Source organism: Chenopodium album, chromosome 12 (genome assembly GCF_948465745.1).
Source record: "Chenopodium album chromosome 12, dcCheAlbu1.1, whole genome shotgun sequence".
Lineage (NCBI taxonomy): Eukaryota > Viridiplantae > Streptophyta > Magnoliopsida > Caryophyllales > Amaranthaceae > Chenopodium > Chenopodium album.
Window position 1 is genome coordinate 52,092,856 of NC_137845.1, and position 25,881 is coordinate 52,118,736.

Genomic DNA, 25,881 nt, shown 5'->3' on the forward strand with positions numbered 1-25,881 from the left:
TGAATGAAAAATAGATACGTAAGTAGGATAAACTCGTATTATTTAAGCTATTTTATGAAATGAACTATAGATACGTAAGTAGGATAAACTTGCAACTTTATTGGGATTTTTAATTTTTTCATATAATTAGAAAATTCACGTATGAAAAGTCTTTTGCATTAAAACGTTGTTCTTTAGCCTAATTGGAAAATGGAAATAGTTATTTAATTAAGTATCCTACTTGACTGTGTCAAGATAGACAAAGTTATTACCTGATAAGTGAAGAAGTTCATTACATTAATTTACTACTCTTATTGAAAAACTAAACTAATAGAGAAGAAAGTTTCATGATTCAAGACCAATTCTACATATTTACGTATGTCTTTGATTTATATTCTAGCTTCCTTCGGGCACAGCCCCTCGTGTGCACCAAAAAAAAAAAAAAATCTAGCTTCCCTATCCTCAACTATATAAAGGGATCATTTAGCATGCAAAGATCACAACTTGAATTTGAAATAAACCTTCACATATATTGAGTGTAACATACAAATTTCATAAGAAATAAAAAAAAAAAAAAAATGGAAGCTCGTCATTTTCTTGCTTGCCTTGTTTTCTTTGCCATGTCTTCTTATGTGGCCTATGCGACGGATCCTAATCAACTACAAGACTTCTGTGTTGCGATTAATAATCCAAACAAAGAACGTATGTTTTGTTTTTTGTTTTTTTTTTTTTTTTTTTTTTTTTTTGTCACAATAGATCCCAAACGATTTGAATAATTTTTATTTTCATCAATTAGTACTTCAACAACTTTTTCATTATTATGCGCTTCACAATTGAATAAAGTTGTTGGTTTATTTACAAAATGTCATGTGATAAAGTTTTGTACTGTTTCTCACCATGAGAAAGTGGGGCATCCCTTTTTTTCAAATTAATGTTAATGGTTTTAACTAATTTGCAGTGTTTGTGAATGGATTGTTCTGTAAGAATCCAATGGATGCCAAACCCGAAGATTTCTTTTTCGAAGGACTAGACAAGCCAGGAAACACTAACAACATGTTAGGTTTCAATGTTACACTAGTCTCCGCGTTACAACTTCCAGGGCTCAACACCCTCGGCATATCTTTGGCTAGGATTGACTACGCACCCTATGGCCTTAATCCCCCTCACACTCATCCTCGTGCAAGTGAAATCCTTACCGTTTTGGAGGGAACCCTCTATGTTGGTTTCGTAACCTCCAACCTCCCAAACGGCGATAACAAGTTGTTCGCTAAGGTGCTTAACAAAGGTGATGTTTTTGTTTTTCCACAAGGCCTCATTCATTTCCAATTCAATGTTGGAAAAACTCCTGCTGTTGCTATTGCCGGGTTAAGCAGCCAAAACCCTGGTGTGGTCACTATTGCTAACGCCGTGTTTGGGGCTGAGCCACCTATCTCCGTCGATGTTCTAAGCAGGGCCTTCCAGCTAGATGAACACATTGTGAAGAAGCTCCAATCACTGTTTAGCTCCTAATTCTTCCACGACTTTGGACTATTTATACAAATTGCTTATTATGTGGTGTTTCATATGTAGACACTTCTATATGTATTATTATTTGCTTATCTTTTAACTTTTGAATAAATAACCAAGTGTTCGATATGGCCTTATTGGTTTGTCAACGTTGCTTCATAATGTTATAAATATATCCTACTTTACATGGGATATTAATTTCCATATTTTAATATTTACTTGTTAGAAATTTGAATTATTATATGGAAAAGTATTACTACAATTATCACGTACTTTGGTCCTAAAATGTGTGATGAATGCATATACGATGTATATAATTTAGAGTTTTAATTATACGGAATAGTAAACAATAGTGTATCGAGTAAAAAAAAAAAAAAAAAAAAAAAAAAAAAAAAAAACAAACTATATCTTAACATAGTAGGGGAGATATGGAGCTTATAAAAATAAAATGAGAAGAGTCAATGTTCAACACTTAAACTAACATTATAATTTTGTGAAATATGAATGACTCGTACAGTTTTCAATATTTCACTATGATACTCCCTTTAGTAACTCATAGTCGTTGTTAATCTTGACTATTAAGCATGACACGAGCAACAAAGAATTCAAAACCCTACACTACATAGGCATTAATTTACCAATTGTATAGACAGCTCATCAAAGGCCACAGCAGACAGCATATAATTGTGAGTTGTAAATGTAGGTTAGATAGTTTCATACAAACTATATATACTGATACAGAGCCATCACCCATTGTCGAAAAGAATGCGTTGCTTATGTCCAAATCGACCGTGGATATATAGGTTAACAACATTCGTACTCATATTTAGACTTGTTACTGTATAAATTTCTTAAGCAAAGTTGATATGAAGATGGCTGCCGCTTCTTCCCTTCTTTCTAAGCTATTGTTGCACGATGTTAGCTTCAGACTTCAGTACTTGAATTTGTACTACGATTAAACAAGCAAAATACTACGAGTAGAAGATCGAATAAGAAGGCAGACAGTACGAAAAATTGAACTACGTACTTGTGCCAGGGGATCGGAGGGGCGAGGGAGTTTTTAATGTATGAACATCAAGATGTACTCGTAGTAATTACATATAGTGACATCAATAATCTTGAATTCACAAGGTCTAGACTATTGGTTAAATCTTAAATCCGATCCTAGTTATATATGAAGTACAAAATACATTAACAACGTAACCCATTTGGTAGCATGTAAAAAATGACAAATAAAATCGAATAAAATTTTCAACCATCACTAATGAAGTATACTCCGTACGTATAACTTGCTTGGGATTATTGCCCCTGCCCCCCTAATGGCTAATACATTAATTTTCCATCCAAGATTTGTTAGAAATAATTGATTTTGCTCATAATACCTGCCTGTATTGTTTCAGCTTTTTTATGAAATTGAATATAGATACGAAGTAGGATAAACTCGTATTGTTTCAGCTTTTTTATGAAATGAAATATTGATACGTAAGTAGGATAATAAACTTGCAACTTTATTTGCAGCAGCCAAATACCAATCAAGGCTCCAAGCACAAAAACATAATTGTCAAAACGGATTGCGAGGAGATAGTCAAAGCCCTTCACAACCCAGACGCTGCCCCGATGGACATACAGAACCTAGCAGCAGACATCCTTCGCATTTGTAGTCAGCTCGATCTGTTTGTTTGTATTAAAGTGCAAAGAGATATGGTCCAGCCTGCCCATCTAATGGCTACTAAGGAGAGGCGGGCTACTGGTCCATATTGATCATTTGAAGTCTGGTTATATAACCTTTGTCAAAAAAAAAAAAAAAAAAAAAAAAAAAAAAAAAAAAAAAAAAAAAAAAAAAAAAAATCCTTTAATTTTTTTTTCATATAATTAGAAAATCCACCTATGAAAAGTCTATTGCATTAAAACGTCATTCTTTAACCTAATTGGAAATCTATACTTATCTATACTTGTATATTAAAAAGCGTTCCTAAAACAAAATATACAAGTCTTAAGTTACAAGTGTTACCATCTTAGCCATTAACTAATTGTGTTTTTTTATCCAACAAAATTATAGTTAATTTAGATAAGTTAAATGGTGTTTTATTATACTATTTGTTTCCATTATGTAATGATTGAGTTTGACAACTAAAACATGTTTATAGCAAGACTTAAACTCAAAACCAACAAGTACAAACTAGCAACCCGAGGCATTGGTCGGACCACACACTAGTAGTTATTTGATTAAGTATCCTACTTGTCTGAGTCAAGATAGACAAAGTCATTACCTGTTAAGTGAAGAAGTTCATTACATTAGTTAACTACTCTAGTTTTATGATTAACGACCAATTCTACGTATTTACGTACGTCTTTAAATCATATTCTAGCTTTCCTGGGGCCTACCCCCTCATGTGCACCAAAAAAAAAAAAAAAAAATCTAGCTTCCCTAACCTCAACTACGTATTTAGCATGCAAAGATCACAACTTGAATTTGAATTATATATTGAGTGTAATATAAAAATTTCATAGAAAAAAAAAAACAAAATGAAAGCTCGTCATTTTCTTGCTTGCCTTATTTTCTTTGCCATGTCTTCCTATATGGCCTACGCGACGGATCCTACACAATTACAAGACTTCTGTGTTGCGGTTAATAATCCATACAAAGAACGTATGTTTTTTTTTTTCCTTTTTGTCACAATAAATCCAAACGATTTGAATAACTTTTATTTTCATAGATTAGTACTTTATTTTTAAATTGATGTTAACGGTTTTAACTAATTTGCAGTGTTTGTGAATGGATTTTTCTGTAAGAATCCAATGGATGCCACACCCGAGGATTTCTTTTTGGAAGGGCTAGACAAGCCAGGAAACACTAACAACATGTTAGGTTTCAGTTTTACAGCAACCTCCGTGTTAAAACTTCCAGGGCTCAACACCCTCGGCATAAATTTGGTTAGGTTTGACTACGCGCCCTATGGCCTAAACCCCCCTCACACCAATCCTCGTGCAAGTGAAATCCTTACCGTTTTGGAAGGAACCCTCTACGTTGGTTTCGTAACCTCCAACCTCCCAAATAGCGATAACAAATTGTTCGCGAAGGTGCTTAACAAAGGCGATGTTTTTGTTTTTCCACAAGGTCTCATTCATTTTCAATTCAATGCTGGAAAAAAACCTGCTGTTGCTATTGCCGGGTTAAGCAGCCAAAACCCTGGCAAGGTCACTATTGCTAACGCCGTGTTCGGGGCTAAGCCACCTATCTCTGTGGATGTTCTAAGTAAGGCCTTCCAGCTAGATAAATACATTGTGAAGAAGCTCCAATCAAAGTTTAGCTCCTAATTCTTCCACGACTTTGGACTATTTATACAAATTGCTTATTATGTGGTGTTTCATATGTAGACACTTCTATATTTAGTATTATTTGCTTATCTTTTAATTTTTGAATAAATAACCAAGTGTTCGATATGGCCTTATTGGTTTGTCAACGTTGCTTCACAATGGTATAAATCTATCCTACTATGCATGGGATATTAATTATAGTATCAATTACTACTTTGATCCTTTTTTTTTTCTTCTTTTCATCTATAACTTTTCGATGCATGCATTGATTTGAGCATTATTATTAGGAAAATTTGTCAAAAATAACATCACCTTTCACCGGTCTTCTAAGAATAGAACGACCTTTAGATTATTCCAAAATAAAACGACTTTTGATACACATCTGCCAAAAATGAAACGTAACTTGTTGGTAACCTGTTAAAAAGGTTACTAATGACACGTGTCACAATGTTATTAGTCAATTTATTAAAATTTTTTTTAAAAAAAACCTTAAAATAAAAAAACAATACTTAAAATAAAAAAAAAAGAAACTGAAACTAAAAAAAAAAACCCTCCCTAGCAGCCAACCCCACCGCTGAGCCTCCCCATAACCACCAGAGCCCCAACCCCGGCTTCGGCGGCACCCCTCCTCCCAGACACTGACCACCATCTCCAACCACTGAACCACCTCCCTCCCGCCCTAAAACCCTTCTTATTCACCTCGAAAACCCTCCTCCCCCCCTCGAAAACGTTCCTCTCCCCATCGGCCGACGCCAAACCACCTCCACTATGTCGGCGAACCAATTTCGCCCTTCCGACGACCGTCTCCACCCCTTCCCCCCTCGAATCACCACCCGAAACATAAAACCCCAAATTCTTGTGGTGGTTTTTGGGTGGCTCGGTCAATTATGGTGGCTTTCCGACCACAATCTCCCTTCCCTTCCCCAAATCCGACCACCAACCCCTTCCCCTTCCTGATTCCGGCCACTACCTCCATGTTCCAATCCGACTCGACTCCAGCAGTAGCCCGACTGACCATATGGTGGAGGTCAGGCAGGGGGAGTTTTTTTTTTTTTTTTAAAAAAAAAAAATGGTTTTAATGATTTTTTAAAAGTGTTTTTGATTTAAGGTTTTTTTTTTAAATCATTAATATTAGAGAAAAATCTTTAAATTAAATTAAATTATATTAACCAATCACACATGTAACATGTGTCATATGTAACCCGTAAAACAGGTTATAAGTTTTTGGTTTCATTTTTGGCAGATGTGTATCAAAGGTCGTTTTATTTTGGAATAATTTAAAGGTCGTTCTATTCTTGGAAGACCGGTGAAAGGTGGTGTTATCTTTGACAAATATTCCTTCTTATTATCTTCAATCATATCCTTTGAAATATTTTACAAAGTGCGTACATTATGAAGTGTTTTAAATAAAACTACTCATATAGTATAAAGTGATTTGATTTGATTTATTGTACATAAGAAATTGAATCACATAAACAATCATTTATCAAAACAATCGGAACTAGTAAACTACCGGTTAAATTTTTTTAGTCCATTCTAATATGGTCTTTTTAATCACCGTAAGTAATAACAATTTCTAAATGTGTGATGACCGTATATAACTTTTTTTAATACAAAATAGTATCGAGTTAAAAAAAAAAAAAAAAAAAAAAAAAGGATATCGTAACATAGTAAGAGAGATATGGAGCATTAAAAAAATAAATAAATAAAAAAAAAAAGAAAAAGAAAAAACATAGTAGGAGAGATATGGTGCATTTAAAAATAAAATGAGAAGAGTCAATGTTCAACACTTCAACTAACATTACGACGTACATTTGTGGATTTGGGTATGTATAACTAAAAAAATCATGGTGAATTTACAAATGATCGAAGAGTTCAAGTAGTGGATAAGAAATGGAGCATTATTCCCTAATTGAGTAACAAATACAACCAAAGTCCTAACGTCTGTGATTGGGCGTCAATGTTGAGTTGGAGATTTTGTGGAAAACTTTCTGCCGACACCTTTTTTTTTGGTGCAAAACATTCTTTTCACTTGTTGACTTCTTGTTCCTAATGTTACTTCATTAGATACAGATTTAACATGGGGGGAAGCCTGCCTATGAGATTATTATTTTTTTTTTTTTTTTTTTTTTTTTTTTTTTTGGTGACAACAACACGAACCATTAGATTATAGGAGAAGCAGTAAATGAGAAAATGCGAGAACTATTGGCTATTACAAATTATAGTGAAGTTTTCCCCCAAAAATAAACAAATTATAGTGATGTCCAAAGGAGTTGGCTTTTAAGGGAATGAATTTAGTTTCAATTGAGTTTTGCCATCAATCCAACCGTATATTGGTGAGGATTTTTTTTTTTAGAAAAAAAATGTAAAAGTTTTGTGTAGAACGGACTCCCGTGAGTCTGGTCATACAAACAATAAAAAAAATTGAGGAGAAAATAAATCTTAATGATCAGAACTTAGATAATAATAGTCAGAACTTAGATTATAATAATGGTCAGAAATTATATTATAATGGTCAGATATTAAATTAAAAATATCAAATACTAAATAATAATTGTCAGAAAATAGGTTATATATATATATATATATATATATATATATATATTAAATGTATCAGAAATTAGATTATAATGGTCAGGTATTAAAACCCCTCCTTCCTTCCTCTCTCCTCAATAACCCACCATCTCTATCATCTTTCTCTGCAACTCACATTATTAGTTGCAGAAATCATGTAATTTGAATCGATTAGTATTTTGTTGATTAGAGAAAGCGAAGAAGGAAGCGACGAAAGCAGGTGTTCAAGTATCAAAACTTTTGGTTGACGCTGTTAATGGCGGAGTTCAAGAATCATTTCTCCATCAAAAGCAAACCGAGCTCGAAATTCGAGCTTTTACTCAATGGTTTTACTCATCAATGGCAGAGTTCAATGGCGGTGTTCAAAATTCAAGTTGTTAATGGCAGAGTTCAATGTTTTACTCATCAATGGTTTTACTCGAAATTCGAGCTTTTACTACTACGGTAGTTTACTCATCAATGGCTTGCTGCTTCTGGATCTCTTAATACTGCAATTAAGGTCTTGGTTTGGGCTCTTTTGGGTCGGTGGTGGTGGACTCATGTGAAACGGACTCACACAAAACCTTCTTGAAAAAAATACTTAAATTTCCTTTATCTAATTGTCTTTTTTATAATAACATTCAAGACACCCATTTAAAATTTTGATAATACTAGAGTGGCGTCGCGCGCGCCACAGCTAGCCATGTTTAAAGATCATTTTTTGTTGTTGGTAACATTTATGAGTGAAAAATATGTAGATAAACATTTTTAGGGGTATAAATGTATGCACATTGTTCTTAATTTTTTTTTAAAAGAAAGCATTTTACATTAATGTGGGAAAATAAAAGTAAACAAACACCGTAGAAGGTAATAACGTTTTCAAAACAATATCCATAAAAGTTAAATCATTTAAACATTTTTAGAGGTATAAATGTCTACACATTGTTCTTAACAGTTTTTGTTTTTGTTTTTTGCTTTTTTTTTTTTTTTTTTTTTAAAAAAAAAAAGCAATTTACATTATTGTGGGAAAATAAAAGTAAATAAACACTGCATAAGGTAAAATTGTCCAAACAATATCCATAAAAGTTAAGTCATTTAATCAAACAAAAAAACTTAGATACAATTAACATCATCTCAATAGGGGCATATAAGTAAACAAACATTTTAAGGATACAATTGTCATCACACTATTTTATATTCATAAGTGTTTTCTCAAACTTATTACTTCCTCCGTTTCTTTTTACTTGCAACACAGCCTTGTGGCACGTGTTTTGAGGTCGGATTTATGTAATGTAAACGGATAAATTATTCATTATAATTTTTACAAATGATACTTAACCCTATTCTAATCTTCGTGTTAAAATTATATTGATAAAATCGCTTGTTTACCCTCACTAATCATCTCCTAAAACTGCGTGCTTAAAAGGTGTGTTGCAAGTAAAAGAAAACGGAGGAAGTATAAGATAGGGATGCAATAAATCGACAAGATTACAAATATAATTTAAGTAGTTGTATGCGGTCTTAATTTGAATATGTTCTACCGGTCGTGTTGGTCTAATAATCAAGGTTATTAAGATCAAGATACCACGTTCGATTGGTGAGGGTCAGGAGTAGGATCGAATTGGTAAATTGGATCTTAAATCCTACAATATTGAGAAACGAGTAATAAAAATGATACACATCTACGCAATAAAAATGCAAAACTTCATGTATAATTAATTATGTAGTTGAGTTGTCATTTATTAGGCTTAGGGAAAGATTAGTTGTTTTCAGGCTCATTTTATTAATGAGTAGTAAGTTTGATTGTACAATCCTATTTGATCCTACATTATCCCGTACGATCCCATCTAATCTTGAATAATTTATACGATCCTAAATATTCTAACAATGATCCAACTGTAAAATCAAGATCGCAATTGTAGGATCATACATGATTTTATAGGATCAAACACAATTATGCACAATCTTGACCGATCTTACAATGATCCTATCTTCAATGTGATTTTGCTTCTGACCCAAATCATTTGACTAATTAAAATTGAATCAATGTACTATCCGGATCGCAATTGGTTATAAAAGCTTATTAACTAGTAAATGTTATTTGTCTAAACATTAGTATAAGATAAAATTAGGTGTTGAAATAGTTTAATAAAAAAAAACTATAAAAAAAAAACCTTTCGAAAGCTTTTTTTTTTTTTTTTCCTCTAGCTTTTCCAAAACATAACCTCAACTAGTAGCAATTACCCTAGAAAATTTCACTAAACACCACAATTTTTTCAAAATTCCGACATAGTTTCTTTAAAATCATATATAATGTAAAACACTAAAAAATACTTAGTTCGGAAAGTAATTAGACAATACCAGTACATTAACTATAGCATGACCGACCTACAACTTATAACAATCGTTCATGGAAGATGATTGAACCTAAGGTCAAATCCAAAAGGGGGGCTTGGGACCCTTGGTGGCTTGTCTTTTAGGTGGGTCTTGAGGTAGTCCACAACAAGTCCAACTAATGGATGGGGTTGTAACAAACTACCACCTCTACTAATACAATACTACCAAAAGCTGTCCAAAACAAACGCAATTTAGCATAGCCCTATTCATTCTCAAGCTACACAAGGAATGTGCCAAAATAATTCAAAAATAAAGAAAAAAAGTTAAAGTCTTTAAGTCCAAAAAAGGGAATTTTGACTTTTCATTCTAGCCATACACAAATTTACATGTCATCTTTCTCACATGACATTATACACTCAACCTCCCACCACCATCATATGCTCTCTTTTCTTTCTTTTTCTCTTTCCTTCTTCATTACGCCCTCTTAATCGCCAGCTCTAATCACGTTTTCCCCCTTATTATCTTCATTTTGTGATACCCATTATCTTTTTCTCATCATTTCCTCAACCTCCCCCAATTAAAAAGATCAGATTTTGATCCAAAAATTCCTGTCTTTTTTAACTAAATTTCACATTCCCAAAAAACCACTTCCCAAATCTCCCAAAAACCACTAAAACTACTAAACTTTACTCCAATTTGAGTTCAAAATGGCTTAAATTAACCAATTCAAGCTCATAATTTTCCTGGGTAAGTTGCATTAAAATGGATGGGCTAATGGGGGATGTTACTAAGATCAGGAAAAGGGGTTGTTCACCATCTTCCTCAACATCATCTGTGATCCAGAATTACAAATTCAAAAGGGCAATTTTGGTAAGAAAAAAAGGAAGTGGCGGTAGTGGCGGCGGTAGAAGCGGCGGCGGAGGCGGCGGAGGTGGCGGCGGAGGAGGGGGATCCACCACGCCAGTACCAAGTTGGAGAATGGTGGGGTCAAGGTCACCCTCAGTTGTTTTAAGAGTAGCCGCCGCATCGCCGCGGTATCCGCCGAGCCTCTCCGGCAGGTCAAGGTCAGGGCAGGGGCATGGGCATCCGCCGGTATCGGCACGGAAATTGGCAGCCACATTGTGGGAGATGAATGAGGTACCTTCTCCAAGTTTGAGGGAGGATGGAAGTTGTAAAGAAAAGAGAGTTGGGAGGAGGGATAAATTGAGGAGGTCTTGGAATAATTCAGGTTCTCTTCCTCCTCACTTGTCTGATCCTTCTCATAGTCCTGTTTCTGAGGTGGGTTTTTTTAATCTCTAATTTGATTTATTTGTTATACATTGTACATAAATTGGCTTAAATTTGTATTGGTTATAGATTGATTTGGAAATTCATATTCAAAGTTTGTGTGTCATGCATTATGTCAATGTATAGCTTGGTTTGGGTTTTTCTTGAATTGATAGAGATTGAATTTTATCCAAAAATTGACTGTTGTTAGGAATGATAGTGAGTCAGATTGGGGGTTAATTTGAGTTTGGCTTGGTCAAAGCAAGGTTTGAGTTTAGAAGTTAGGTTTTGTTTATAATCAAAAGAAAATTGATTATTGAGTTCTTAGGTAGTATGTTGTCTGCTTGCTAAAAATGTTTTGTTGCTATTTGTTTTATTTGCTGTTTCAATTGATAAAAATGTTTGCTTCTTCAGGCAGAAGTCATGTTTCTTGTCAACCCATGTATATATGTGAATTGTTTCCCTGAAGCCGTTCCTATGAAGTTAATGTAGTCCATTTTGAATTGATATTTTAGAAGTTTTAGTGATGCTTGTATCTGACACATTTGTATTGGTCTTATAGAGAACGGAGCGGCCTGGAAGTGGTAATCACCGGAGAAGAGAGTCGTCTATCACTAGGAGGCTAAAGATTGAGCATTTTGATTCCGTTAGTAACGGCAGCTTTATGGAGGTATAATGTGGTTTCCTTTCATTTTCACAAATGTGGATGTCCATTTGAATTCATAGCTCTGATGCCTGTTTGAGATAACACATTGTCTGCCTATTATCATAACTTGTCTGCCTGTTACGTGTATTGGATAAGCTATCTGAATGTATAACTGACAGTATGTGGAAGTCTGTGGATATCAAGATTAAATGTTTTATTGTACATGATGCAGTTCATTGCTGCCCAATATTACAGTGTAAAAATATCCAGTACAAGATTGTCAGACAGTGAAATATTGCGTTTATAAGACTGAAATGTCATGTATCTATATATGGTGATGCACCACACTGGAGCACGATAAATTATTATTTATATTTCAAAGCAGGGTTTGTCATAAAAGGTGGAAGGTTTTCTGAAGTTCGTCTTCTTTTTTTGTCTACCCCTCTTACTATGTAGATAGAGACTAGATCTCGATGCCAGACCCCTTCTGGATCAACAGCAGGGGGAAGACCCCGTTTGAAGGATGTGAGTAATGCTTTGACCACTTCGAAGGAGCTGCTGAAAATCATAAGTCGCATGAGGGGTCATGAAGATCAACCTTCATCGAGTATGTCCCTTATCTCTGCCTTACATGCTGAGCTTGAGAGGGCGCGCTTGCAGGTCAATCAGATGATACAGGAAGATCGGTCTGATAGCAAAGAGATCAATTACCTTCTGAAGCGCTTTGCTGAAGAAAAAGAAGCATGGAAGAACAAAGAACAGGAAGCAGTTGAGGCTGCAGTTGAATCCATAGCAGGAGAGCTTGAGGTGGAACGGAAACTTAGGAGGCGACTTGAGAGCCTGAATAAAAAGCTTGGCAAAGAGCTTTCTGAGACTAAGTTGTCATTGCTGAAGGCAGTGAAGGAACTTCAGAGTGAGAAGAGAGCAAGAGGAATTATTGAGCAGGTCTGTGATGAGCTAGCTGGGAATATCGGCGAAGATAAAGCTCAAGTAGCAGAGATTAAAAGAGAAACATTGAGAATGCAGGAAGAAATTCAAAAGGAAAGAGAAATGCTTCAAATAGCAGAGGCATTGCGTGAGGAGAGAGCTCAAATGAAACTCTCAGATGCTAAACTTCAGTATGAGGAAAAAAATGCAGTGGTTGATAAGCTGAGAAATGAGCTTGAATCATTCTTTAGAACCAATAGTAAAGAAAATGGATGTGGGTCTGTGTATCAGAGAAGAGATGTAGATTTGGCCTTTTGTCGAAGTGAAGCTAAGGAGAGTGACGAGGGAGAAGTTGAAAATACAACTGATGACGATGGTGAAAACTCTGGTGAAAGTGATCTTCATTCCATAGATTTGAATGTAGCCGATCCTTACAAGAACAACTACAAGTTGACTAGTTCACCCATGATACCTAAAACTTCCAAAAGACACTCAGTTGATGAGCAACTCAAAGGGAGGAAATCAATATTTAATCAAGTAGCTAGAAGAAGCACTTCTTTACTTCGAAGCGTATCTAACATTGTTGAGTGGGGTAATGGCTCAAGTCATGAAATTGATAAGCAAACTCCTAGGAAAAGTTGTGGTGATGAGATACAGAAGCATAAATCAGGAAGAGGTTTACGGGACCATGGTTTACCTAATTCTAGGCTGGGATTGGAAAGAGAATGTGCGAGTCCATCCAGCCTACGAGGTCCACCATGGCCATCTCGGGAGCCATGCAATGTCGCAATGCAGAGACCAATGACGATGGAAGGAAGTGGAGCTAGGGGAAGGCTTGAAGAAGGCAGAGTTGAAGGGCATAACTCAAGGAGATCGAGAAGATGATTCTTAGATTTGAATTCTAGGGCAACTGTCTTGTTGCCCGTGGTGGTAAACCTTAATTTATATATTTGTCGTGGTTGCCAATGCTACCACACTTTCACCATTTTTATCTTAGCCCTTTGTGACAATGTGGGTTTTTGTAAAGTAGGAAGCATGTTTATTTCTTTTTCTTTGAAACATTTCTTCTCTGTTTTTGGAGGGAGACTTGATTAGTGTAGGGGGGGCGTTTGAAAATTGCCAAAATTGTCAGATTTACCCATGTACATTCTAAAAGAAGATGGCTTTCCCTGTTCAGATTGGTCTGTGTTCTCTGTTCAGCATTTCATACATTAAAGTCTCTACGACAGCAGCAATTGGTGCTGTCATCTTTCTTGCAGCTAGTCCAATATCCTATTATTCCTATATTTGTAACCATCTGTAAAGAGTTAGCTTGATAGATCCTCTATTCTGTTCAAAATATATGATGCTTACGTTGTTACACATTTGATCATCATTAGCGTTTAAATTACAGTATCAGGTTTCTACACCAGAAGTGTAAAGTCTGACACGCTTGCGCACCTTCTAAAGCTGCCTTAACTACAATTGAAATGTCAGATTGTTAGTTGTGGAAGATAAACATGGTTCCTTGGTTAATATGTAGGGGCAAAACTCCTACGAGACACTTCCTGGTACCCTCCCTGCCAGTCGACGAAGGCATGTAGATAAAGTGAAGCCGAATGCCATGATAGCAGTAGTTAGACATTAGAGAATTTGCCATGTGAGAGTTGTTACTAAACATGGGCACGGGCCGTGCCCGTGCCGCCGCGGGCCGTGCCTGGCCGTGCCGGGGTGGCGGCCGTGCCGTGCCGTGCCGTGCCGGCTCCGCGGCGGGCCGTGCCGTGCCGTGCCTGAAATTGGCACACCCCAGCCCACGGCACGGCACGGCCCACGTGCCTAGCGGGCCGTGCCGTGCCGGGCCGCGGGCCAAACCGTGCCGACCTTAATTTATTTTTTATTTTTTTTTTTTAAAAAAAAAAAATAAATGTTAAAAAAAAACGAATTAAAAACAAAAATGCATATAATAAAAAAAAAAAATACTAGTGCGATAATCCGAAAACACAAAAAATTGAAGAATAACTTATTTTATTATATGACGGTAGCCGGTACGACCGTACGAATGTACGATAATTCAATAATACAAAATTACAAAATAAGTAATGATAATTAAAAATCGTACAACAGTGTATGAATATTGAATAACTTCATTTATTATACGGAATACGAAGTTCGATAATACAAAAAGAATACAATAGTGTATAATGTAAATATGTAATCATGTAATTATTATTGGTCGTCTTCGTCTTCGCCTTCGTCTTCGCCTTCGTCTTCATCTTCGTCTTCGTCTCCTAGAGGTTCAAGTTCATCCGCCAATTGAGTGGATTGAGAACTAAAAGAAGTCGACGTTCCTTCATCGTCGTCGTTTTGTGCATAAGTACGATCTTGAGAACGAGTTTCGGCATCCAACCAATCCTTGAAGCAAACACACATTTCAAGTGTTTCGGGTTTTAGTCTTGTTCTTCTATCGTCTAGAACTCTTCCCGACGCACTAAAAGCTCTTTCGGAAGCAACGGAGGAGACTTGGATAGCAAAAATATCACGAGCCATTGCCGACAAAATTGGATGTTTCACGGCTTGTGATTTCCACCAATCGAGGATGTCGAGGCCAAACTTCTCTTCATCGTCCATGCCTTTCATGAAGTCGTAACTTAAGTACATTTGCAACTCCGAAACATCGCTTTGAGTTCTCCTAGATGATGATGATTCTGTACCTGAATACTTAGACATCAAGTTAGCAGCTTGTGCAAATAAACCTTTGGCCCGTTTACTTACATTTTTGGATGTTTGAGAAGGGGCAAATCGAGACACGGTTCCATATTTACTTTCATAAACATTATATAAATTAAAAAACTCATCCGTCACCTTATTCTTAAAAGTTTCAACATCATCTTCAAAATTCATGTTACTATAATAAATATCAATTAATAAAAAGGTGCCATCATATTTTTGTCTAGGATCTAAAATGGAAGCAAAAATATAAATCTTAGGAATATCGGTGTAATATTTACGCCATTTATCCTCCATGGATGGAAGATATCCACGATAAACATGTTCTGATCGGTGTTCCGCAAAAAGTTGTGCAAGTAAACATGCATTGCTAAGAAAAGAATGAGCACAAGGATTATATACAGAAGAAAAACAATGTGTCATACCATATAGTAATTGTAAAAACTGCATATATTTTTCACAATTAGCCCAATCATCTTCAAGTAAAGCATTTTGTGGATATTTCATATTATAAAAAAGTGTTAAATGAACCTTGTACTCGATTGCCCGACTCAACATTTCATAGGTGGAGTTCCACCTAGTTGGACAATCCGGTGCTATTTTTATGGTTTTAATCCGTTGTTGCCTGCAAAAACCTTTCCATTCTTGATATCTCATGTTAGAGCTATTAATAGTGCAAATAGCACTCCGTATTTTGTGATAAAATGGACCAATTGCTTGTGTTCCATCCTTCACACACAAGTTAAGAACATGACAAATGCATCTAACATGAAGTGCTTCTCCATCTAATACTAAATCGGTTAATTGGGGTTTAACCAAATTCGCACTATATGTCATAGAAGTTGCGTTATCGAAAGTCATAGACATGATTTTATCCCTAAGACTATATGCATCAATAGCTTCCATTAAATGATGTGAAATGTTAAGACCGGTATGAGGGTATTCAAGCATTTTGAAATGAATGATGCGTTTTTGTAACATCCACTCATTATCTAACCAATGACAAGTAACACATAAATAGTGAAGTCCGTACCCACCATCCCATGCATCGGCGGTTAAAGAAACTCTACAAGGAAGATTAGCTAATTCATTTACTAATTTCAATTTGTACTCTAGATAAGTCTTCATGGCAGCAGATCGAACGGTTTTTCGGGACATTTTTTTGTGTTTTGGTTGTAGTGCTCGGTTAATATAGTTGTTGAAGGCATCATTTTCGGCGAAAAGAAAAGGTTGTTCTGCATGTACAAGCATTCTCCCAAGTTCATCCCTATCTCTCTCGTAATTGTAAATGAAACCTTGTGGATGGAATTGAGAAATTTTAGGTTGGGTTGGATCACTAGATGGTCCACCACATTTTTTTGTATGCCTAGTAAGGTGTCCCGTCCCTCCCTTGGTATCGGCCGAGAAAATTTTACCACAAGTCCGACACTTGCATTTTTTTCCATCTTTACTTAATTGATAATGTACCCAACATCCACTCTTTCTTTTGGTTTGAGCAAAATCCTCTTCGGTACACCACTCTAATATGTTAGGATTATGGGTGGATGGTTCACTCGACCCGCAAGCTTGTGTTTGGCTACCTTGGGAAGGAGGAGGAGGAGGAAAAGGAAATTCATATTGTTGAAATTGGGTTTGTTGAAATTGGGTCCAAGGAGCCATATCATCCATTTGTTCTTGCCCTCCCGTGTTTTGGGGATGAAAGAAAGGGGTGGAAGTGTTTGGAAAGGGCATGTTAGGAGAGGGAAAGGGCATGTTAGGGGGGGGCATAGACATTGAAGTGTTTGGGTTTGGTGATTCCCTACGTGTTGACTTGGCTTTTCTAGAGGAGGAGGAAACGTTCGGGTTTGATGCCATGATTAATTAATAATAATAACACAACTAACAATAACAAAGTAACAATTAACAACAATGAGATCAATGAGAATTAATTAGTAAGTAGTTTTTATATAAATTAAATTTTCAAAAATAATTATAATAATAGTAGATTACTTGGATCAATGAGATCCCAGGTAGGAGAGGTTAGGAGCGACGTTGTCCAGAGCCCAAATCCCGCCTTAGACAGATTTCAACAATCCAAATAACCCACAATTAAAATAGAAAGTAGTTTTTATATAATTAAGTAGTTCCAATAATAATAATAATAATAATAATAATAATAATAATAATAATAATAATAATAATAATAATAATAATAATAGTAATAATGATAATAAATTAATAATAGTAACAATAACAATAACAATAACAATAACAAATTAAAATAAAGTTGAGTTAGATCTTACAATGACGCTTCAATGCTTTCCCAAATTTATAATTTCCCGAATTTTTAATTTCCCGAATGTAAATATAACAATTTTTTTTTTTTTTTTTTTTTTGGTAGTAGACTAGTACAAGTAATAATAGTAAAAATGTAAAATTTATAAGAGAGTAGGAATTTTTTTTTTCTTTTCACAAAAGAGAGGAAGATTGTATGTTTTTTAGGAATTTGAGAATTGAGAATTTGGGAGTAAGAAAATTAGAGAATAAGAGAGAAGAGATGAGTTGATGAATTGTGAAAATTTTGGAGGAAAATATGAGGTATTTATAGGGGATTTGGGTGGGAAATGGGGTGGAAAATATGGCCGTTTATAGCTGTTGGAAAACGGCCATAAACGGCCATATTCCAACGGCACGGGCCGTGCCGTGCCGTGCCGTGCCTGGCCGTGCCGGGCCGTGCCTGGCCGTGCCGGGCCGTGCCACGTGCCGTGCCGGCGGGTCGTGCCGGCGTGCCGGCCCACGTGCCGGCCACCGTGCCGCCCGCCGTGCCACGGGCCGTGCCCGTGCCGGTCCCAAAAAATTTGTTCACGGCACGGCCCACGGCACGCCGGCGTGCCGCCGTGCCGTGCCGTGCCGGCCACCGTGCCCGTGCCGGGCCGTGCCGGAGTCGTGCCGGGCCCGTGCCGCCCGCGTGCCGGCACGGCCCGTGCCCATCTTTAGTTGTTACTCTAAAAATAAAGTTTTGATGAATTATTTTTCTCCCTAAAAGTGAGACTAAATGATTAAGAGTTCCTGATTTGAAATGATGAGTCTTGAGCTGAAAGTTTAAAGGCCTGATTACTATTCCGGCTTACTGTTGTGTTCAATTGAAATTTGCCACTTGAGGCGACTTGTTAGAGAGCATCGTACACATGTACCCATGATCTAATTCAAGCCAAACTCAAGTTAATCTCAAAATCATCAACAAGACTGCCTAAAAATGTAATTTTCTCATAATATTACCAAATTCAGAAATCCACAATTAAGTTATTACATAACTCAGCTAGAAACATAAATAAATAAATAAACATAAACTTATTAATCATACAATTAAACTGCCTTCATAAAATAAAACCAAAAAAGCATAGAATAAAAAGATAGATGGTGTAGAATGAATCAATCGTCTAAGAATTTGCGAAGACGTTGTCTGACGAATTCGCTACGAGCTTTAGTACGGGCTTGTTGAGGGGCGATGTTGGCGAAGGAGAGATAAGCTCCGACTGCAATCATAGTTACTCCGATGCCGACTCCCGCCGCTGTCGCCGCCATCTGCCGCCGCGTAGGAGGATACGCCCACAACATTTGCCCTTTTTTTTTTTCTCCGCTTTTAATTTTGTTAACCTTATTATTGTCTATTGAGCTAAGTTGGGCATGCCGTCATGGCACGATTGATATAGTGGGAGGATAGTGGGTCGTACTAAAAACCCAAGTCCAAATTGTTCATTTTTGGTTTTGGCTAATCTGATTTGCAATGAAACACTAAATTATTAAAATGGCTCCTTAGAAAAAGGTTACCCAAGTTTATTTTACCATTAAAATAGTACGGGCTTGTTCTCATTGACTGAAGTGAAGTGAACTGATTAATTAGTGATTAAATATGGATTAATGATCTTTGATTATTTATTATTATATATATGTGTATATACAAATATACATATTAAATATTTATGAAAAATATACTATATAATTAAAATATTTATGAAAAATGTATTAAAAACATGGAACCCCCAAACATTTTAAAAACATATACTATATAATTAAAAAAATAAAATATTAAAATGACAAAAGAACACAAAACACTTTTTAAAAAATTCTCAAAATGAAAAAAATTCAAAAAAAAAAAAACCAAAGAGTTGGGCTGGTCTTATTTAAAAACTAACTTGATCCTATTTTTATTCCTACCTCATCAAATAATGAAATATGGTATAATAATCATTAAGTGAATATGGTATAACCGTATAATAGTCATTATTATTATTATTATTATTATTATTATTATTATTATTATTATTATTATTATTATTATTATTATTATTATTATTATTGTCGTTGTTGTAATATAAGCTTAAAAGTATGAAATTTGGCTTTATATCATTAGCAATATCATTAGACATAAACTGAACTGAACTGAACTTATTAGAGCTGAACTGAAATGAACTGAAATTAATCTAATGAGAACAGGCCCGTACATGCTAATAATATCTAATTTTAATAACTAGTGTGTACCAGTGCTAAAGCACGGAATATATTAATCGTATATATCAATGTTTTTCTAATACTACGATATTATTAATATATTTTAGCAAGTATGATTATGGGAGTTATTGAATTTGTTTATAGCAACTCCAACGGCAAGTTAGCTTGTCATACCACATAAGTTTCTAAGCTAATTGTCATTTTAGATATTTTGAGCTCCAAGGGCTAGCTATTAGTTTACTATTTAAATGAATCCCACCACCTTAATTAACTTTTTTTTTTAATTTTTTTTTAATGTTTCATTTTATTTATTTATTTACTAAGCAAGTTTTTTTTCCAAGCAGCCATGTTAATTGCATTTTCTAGCTCCAATGGTCAAGGTTGTAGTTAGGGATCATTTAATATTGCAAGAAAGACTCTAACTATAACAATTGGAGTTGCTATTAGTGAAGTTATAGAATAGTTAAAATTATAATGGAAATTTATAGGTTTTTTTTTTTTAAAAAAAAATTTAAAAATAAAGAGAAGTTAATAAAAGAGGATCAAGAGTTTGAAGTGTTGTTTTTTAAAGTTGGAAAAGTGACTCTACAATTATATAATAGATGTCTAACAAGTTTAGAAAAAAATCAATTGCATAAAATGCAACATAATTTTTTTTTATTTTTTCTTGACAAGAATACAACCTTCATTGAGTTATATACAACTAATACAAGTAAGAACTCGTACAATCTATGTTTAAGACATTAGGGGAAAAATTAATATATTCTCTCTTTTAATTAGAATCACTAATCCACATTAGGAATGTCATAAGAGTATCCTCTGCTTCTTACTCATTCTAACTTATTTTCTTTGGGCTTTGACTTAATTGAATTTACTTTAACTTATATGCGTAAAGCTTTTATAGTTATGAATTGAGATTAAGTAGCTTTGTTTTCGCATTAATTTTTATTTCAAAACTTATGTTAACAAAATAAAGCTTTTTTTGTTTTTTGTTTTTTTGTTTTTTTGGCAAACTTAGGAAATAGGAAAGTGTAGTACACACTACACACCCAATCACCAATAAGCCTAACATTGAAAGTGTAATACACATTAAACACCCATAAACATAACAATTTTTTTTTTTTTGGGCAAATTTTTAGTGTTATTGGTCCGTCAGTAGTTGGACATATGCAGTAAATTGATTTTATATTATTGGAGTTAATTGAGCGGCAAGTTAATCATTACACACTCATTGTTCATAATTCATACAAAAATCAGATTTGCTGTACAACATCAAACACTTGCAGGGACATTCTCTGACAGCACACATCAAGGACATTTCTCAACTACACAGTCTACAGGCTCTCATTGTGCTTACTCTTAGACACTCTCAACAGAACCACCATGCTTCTCCAAGTAAGAAATCGCGAATGCAGCATGGAAAGCAGCCCCAACAGGAAAAGCTTCCTCATCAACAAAGAAGTATGGGGAGTGCACTGGCTTATCCGATTTCAGGGTCTCATTCTTTATTCCAAGAACAAATATAGCAGCTGGCATTTTTGAGGAAAAGAAGCTGAAATCCTCTGATCCCATGGTCAAGTGAAAGACTTCCAACTTGGACCTGCCAATCAGCGCCTCCACAACCTGTGTCCCGTGCTCATGGAGTGACTGATCGTTTATCATCACAGGCCAAGGCATAGGCGTGTCTTCCAAGAAGTCTACCTCACCATGGCACTGATGCACAGAAGATTGCATCTCCACAATCTGCAATTATGTATTATTAATTTTATTTCTAATTCTATCTTGTTGACAATATTAGGAAATACTGGACGCACAGAGTGTCACCTCCTTAATCCTGTTCCATAGGTAGGTGAGACCTTGAGAGGTCAAGCTTCTAAATGTTCCTCCAAATTCTACCTGCTCAGGGATCACATTTCTTGCTTGGCCTCCTTTTATGTAACTAACAGTCACCACCTGTATGATCCATGAAACAAACAAATTAGGCAAAATCATCACGTATCTTCTGAAACAAGAAGCAAATGCCACAATATTCAGATTAGAAGAATTTAATATACATCTCTAATCTCTATGACTATTACCTCCCAACTTTTATTGAAATTTATTCACTCTAGTTAATATTGGAAAGTTTTAATTTTTATTTTCAGACAATCAAAATAGAAATGTGGCATTTGGTTTAAGGACACAGTATTATTATGTCTCCCTGTGGTTGCAATTAATTATCTGGTAATGGTAATCATCAAACTATGTCATAAAAAGCTGTTTTCTGGATCAAGACATCCTCAAATTAGGGCTACTAATCTATCAATAGCTCCACTGTAGGTAAACAGTCCTATTCAGTGTTGAAAAATCAGTAATTTCACATTATTGTAGATGTAGAGATTCCTTATGATCTAAAAAGCACGAGGACACGACCTTGAGGCCTGAGTTATGCATTTTGAAGGTCTGATCAAGGACTTCACTCTTTCTTCAATCAATCAATCAAAGCCTTAATCCCATAAGTGGGGTCGGCTACATGAACCAAATTTGATTATTTCGTAAAATCATCGACAAAGATCCTCCTCCTTCTTTTACGATCCAATGCCTCATCCTCATGTAAATCCAAAAATTTCATATCCTTCCTAACTCCTTCCAACCAAGACATTTTCGGTCTCCCTCTCCCTTGTTTAACCCCTCCATGGTCCAAAAAAACTTCACTCTTTCTTCAGCTCAGTAATAAATATTTCTAGAAGGATAGAGTAGCAATAATGATTGACAAATTAGGACAGAGCAAATGAGCATGCAATGACTCCCATTGTGCTTATTCTGAAAGTTAATAATACGCACAGAAGTAAAAATGAGACTTACCCCTGATTCAATAGGATTTATTTCTCTAGAAATGATATGCTGGAGTGCAATAATAGTTGATGAAGCTGCAACGATGGGGTCTTTACTGAGATGGGGATGTGCTCCATGTCCACCTTTTCCTGTAATTGTTGCCTTAAACAGCCCAATACCAGCAAGAACTGGGCCTGCCTTGGAACCAATAGTACCTGTGGGCATTGTTGGCAGGACATGTAGGCTGATGATGGCATCGGCATCATCTAGAACACCTTCTTTGATCATATGGTATGCACCCGCATGACCTTCTTCACCAGGTTGGAAAACCAACTTGACTGTGCCCTTTTTTGTATTTACAATGAAAAAAATCAGCCTGCGGAAGCATAATCAGCTACTATTGTGAAAATTTAGCTAAAATTTTACAACTGACCTTTAGCTGATCTTTCCTGCATTGGAGTAGCTTGGCTGCCCCGAGTAGCATTGCCACATGAGTATCATGGCCACAAGCGTGCATCTTCCCATCATTTTTGCTTTTAAACTCCCAATCAACCAGTTCCTTCAAATTCCAAGTTAAATTTAAATGCCAATTTCAAATTCAGAAATCAAAATCAAAGAGTTATTAAGTAGTTAGAACTTGGTACTACATATAGTAGTCCTACAGCCCCCAAAAACCTCAAAACAGATGCACACAATTCCAGCACTTGGATTGGTGGTGCATGACAGTTCTTTTGCAAGCTATTGTGCTACTGAAAGTGGCTGCAGCCCCTACATGTTTACAGTCGGGATTAGATATAAAAAATAGTTTGATTCCGTAAAGCTTTTATATGTTGCTAATCACCGAATTTTGTCTGGCTCTGCATGTGTTAAGGATTGCCCATCTATATAGAAAAATTAGGGGGATACAGCAGTTGTTTATTTCTATTGCATGCGCCAATGAGGCAATGACTTCTTAATCTATCGGCACCTTTCCTAGCCTATTCATTCTCAATGAGAATATGGCAATTGTAATGTTCTTTTTACTTGGCAAGATCAAGTCTACTAGATGAAAGCACTATCCAAAAGCTAAGGTAATATTTTAAACTAAGCTCAAGCCTCAATCGGCTAATTTTTGAGATGTTATATACAGTATTCTTCAGTTAGTTTCACCCTAGGAATCAGCAAATTGATGAAAAGTGTTGGGAATATGCATCCCAAGTCCCACATGGAAGAAATAAGGAGGAGGAGAGCTCCTTATCAATGAGATATTCACTACACTAGTATAAGATTTTTTGGGTTGTGCCCAAACCAAAAACAAATCCGTGCGGGCTTGGCCGGCCCAAAACGGACAATATCTACTAGTGGGTGTGTGAACGTGTGCGGCGGTCCTAACAAAAAGTTTCTTTAGTAGTAACTAGCTGGAGTAGAATAAACTGAGATAGTAAGATATCTGAAACATCATATCATGTCAAACTTTGTAAAAATAAAAGTTGGACTATGTTTTGTGAGGGATCTTCACATGCACTCAAGTACATATAGAGACAGAGCACTGAATGCAATTTGTTATGCTCATTAAATTTTAAGCAATAAAAGTACTCCGTATCAAATTAGCTTCTATGTACACACCCAGCCATTCAGGCGCGTGTAAGAGTTTTTACAGTACGAGTAGTATTTTTAGGGGCGAAGCTAAAGCTAAAGGAGGATAGCAGATTTTTGTACTAGAATATAGACAAAAAGATTGCGGCAATTATATGTTTATAAGTGGCGTGGGAGTCCGGGTTATTTGAAAAACACGTGATTGTGTCATTGTGTGTGTTATCAAGGTCTCAAGGACATGCGAGAGATTTGTGATATATTTTCGGGTGTACCGTATACTCAATTAATTTAAAGTTATTTTTTTCTTTTTATGATTTAATGAAAAATAATCATTAAAATGAAAATGAAATATTTATGGGTGTATGGTGCAACTTGGTATATCGTGTATATAACAAATTCCAACGACATGCTAAGTTCCTAACTGGTGTTTGATTTGCGGAATATAGATATGGGATATGAGATATGAGTTTAGAATGACTTGATTCCAAACTCATACCGTCATCCAAACCAAACGCCTCAAATTGAAGAAAAAAAAAACGAAAAAAAGAAAGGAGAAAACCTGCATAGCAAGAGCATCCATGTCAGCCCTGAGAGCAAAAACGGGCTTCTGACCCGACCCGATTGAAGCGATGATACCAGTCTTGGCAACAGGCCATGCATACTGAATTCCCAGCGAGTCAAGCTCGGACCGAATGAGTCGACTCGTCTCGTACTCTTCGAACCCCAATTCAGGGTTCTGATGAATTGTCCTCCGAATCCGGTCCATCCATTCGACCAATTCTGGTTGTCTCGCCGCTTCCAAGAGCTCCCGACTCAGCGTTTCCAAGTCCGAGTTCGCCCATTTGGTGTGGGTCGAGATTACAAGAACAGCCGTCAGTAGCAGTTCCAGTAATATTTTCTAGGGGTGAGCAAAAACTGTGGGTACCCGGTATTGGAATTGGAACCGGTTAGGACCCGGTGGGTCTGGACCCGGACCCGGTTATACCGGTTCCAATTCTGGGTCCAAAATATAGGACCCGGTTATATCCGGTTCCAATTCCGGGTCCTATAATTTTGGACCCGGTACCCACTGGGTACCCGGTTATACCAGTTCCAATACCGAGTACCCGGTCTTGGACCCGGTATTACCGGGTACCCGGTCTTGGAATTGGATTTTTTAGTGCAAAATATGCTATTTCGAATGCTTGGATTTTTTTTTACAGCCCAAATTTGTGTAAGGCCAACATATTAATGTACTCATATATCTTTTCTCAACACTAACCCTAAAATCTCACAGCCTCCATCACTTTGAATCAAATACTCTATCACTCTCTCAGATCTCACCCCTTGTCCCTTTCACTGGTCACCTTACTCGGACTTTCCATTACGCCGGCTCCGTTCAAGCTCTCAGATCTCACCCCTTCACGGCTACTCCGTTCAAGCTTCACCACTCGGATTCTCCATTGAAGCTCTCACCGTGACTGTGTTGTTGCTCATATTGTTAAAGTTTCTTCTCCTTCCAAGCTCTTTTTATAATTTTACTAAAAAATTTAACTTATTTTAGTAATTTATAATTTTATATACCGTAAATTTTCTGAAATTTGTATTAGTTTTGCATGTTTATGATAATTGTAGTTAGTTTCTCATGTTTATGAAATTTGTATTAGTTGTGCTATTTTTTTGGATTAGCTTTGCATGTTTGGGTAATTTTCTGGGTTTGTGAAGTTATGGTATTTTCTTTCAATTGTGTTGAGTTCAAATTTATAGGTGGAGTTTGTTTAATT

The 25,881-nt window shown here is 35.9% G+C and overlaps 4 protein-coding genes across 4 annotated transcripts; 3 read left to right on the forward strand and 1 right to left on the reverse strand.

Moving 5' to 3' along the window:
- Positions 1-557: 557 nt before the first annotated feature.
- LOC145572577 (germin-like protein) lies at positions 558-1,488 on the forward strand. Its single transcript, XM_081631544.1, has 2 exons — positions 558-681; positions 938-1,488. The coding sequence occupies exons 1-2, from the start codon at positions 558-560 to the stop codon at positions 1,486-1,488; spliced, it is 675 nt and encodes a 224-aa protein (XP_081487670.1).
- Positions 1,489-4,011: 2,523 nt separating this feature from the next.
- On the forward strand, positions 4,012-4,803 carry LOC145572578 (putative germin-like protein 2-1). The gene is made up of 2 exons (XM_081631545.1): positions 4,012-4,135; positions 4,253-4,803. The coding sequence occupies exons 1-2, from the start codon at positions 4,012-4,014 to the stop codon at positions 4,801-4,803; spliced, it is 675 nt and encodes a 224-aa protein (XP_081487671.1).
- Positions 4,804-10,118: 5,315 nt separating this feature from the next.
- LOC145572579 (uncharacterized) lies at positions 10,119-13,737 on the forward strand. The gene is made up of 3 exons (XM_081631546.1): positions 10,119-10,971; positions 11,522-11,629; positions 12,062-13,737. The coding sequence occupies exons 1-3, from the start codon at positions 10,456-10,458 to the stop codon at positions 13,415-13,417; spliced, it is 1,980 nt and encodes a 659-aa protein (XP_081487672.1). The 5' UTR covers positions 10,119-10,455; the 3' UTR covers positions 13,418-13,737.
- A 7,284-nt stretch (positions 13,738-21,021) lies between these two features.
- LOC145571326 (IAA-amino acid hydrolase ILR1-like) lies at positions 21,022-25,594 on the reverse strand. The gene is made up of 6 exons (XM_081630380.1): positions 25,574-25,594; positions 24,678-25,016; positions 22,977-23,102; positions 22,574-22,888; positions 21,554-21,682; positions 21,022-21,472 (listed from the first exon to the last, which is right to left on the reverse strand). Exons 1-6 carry the CDS (start codon positions 25,592-25,594, stop codon positions 21,089-21,091), a joined length of 1,314 nt encoding a protein of 437 aa, XP_081486506.1. The 3' UTR covers positions 21,022-21,088.
- Positions 25,595-25,881: the final 287 nt, after the last annotated feature.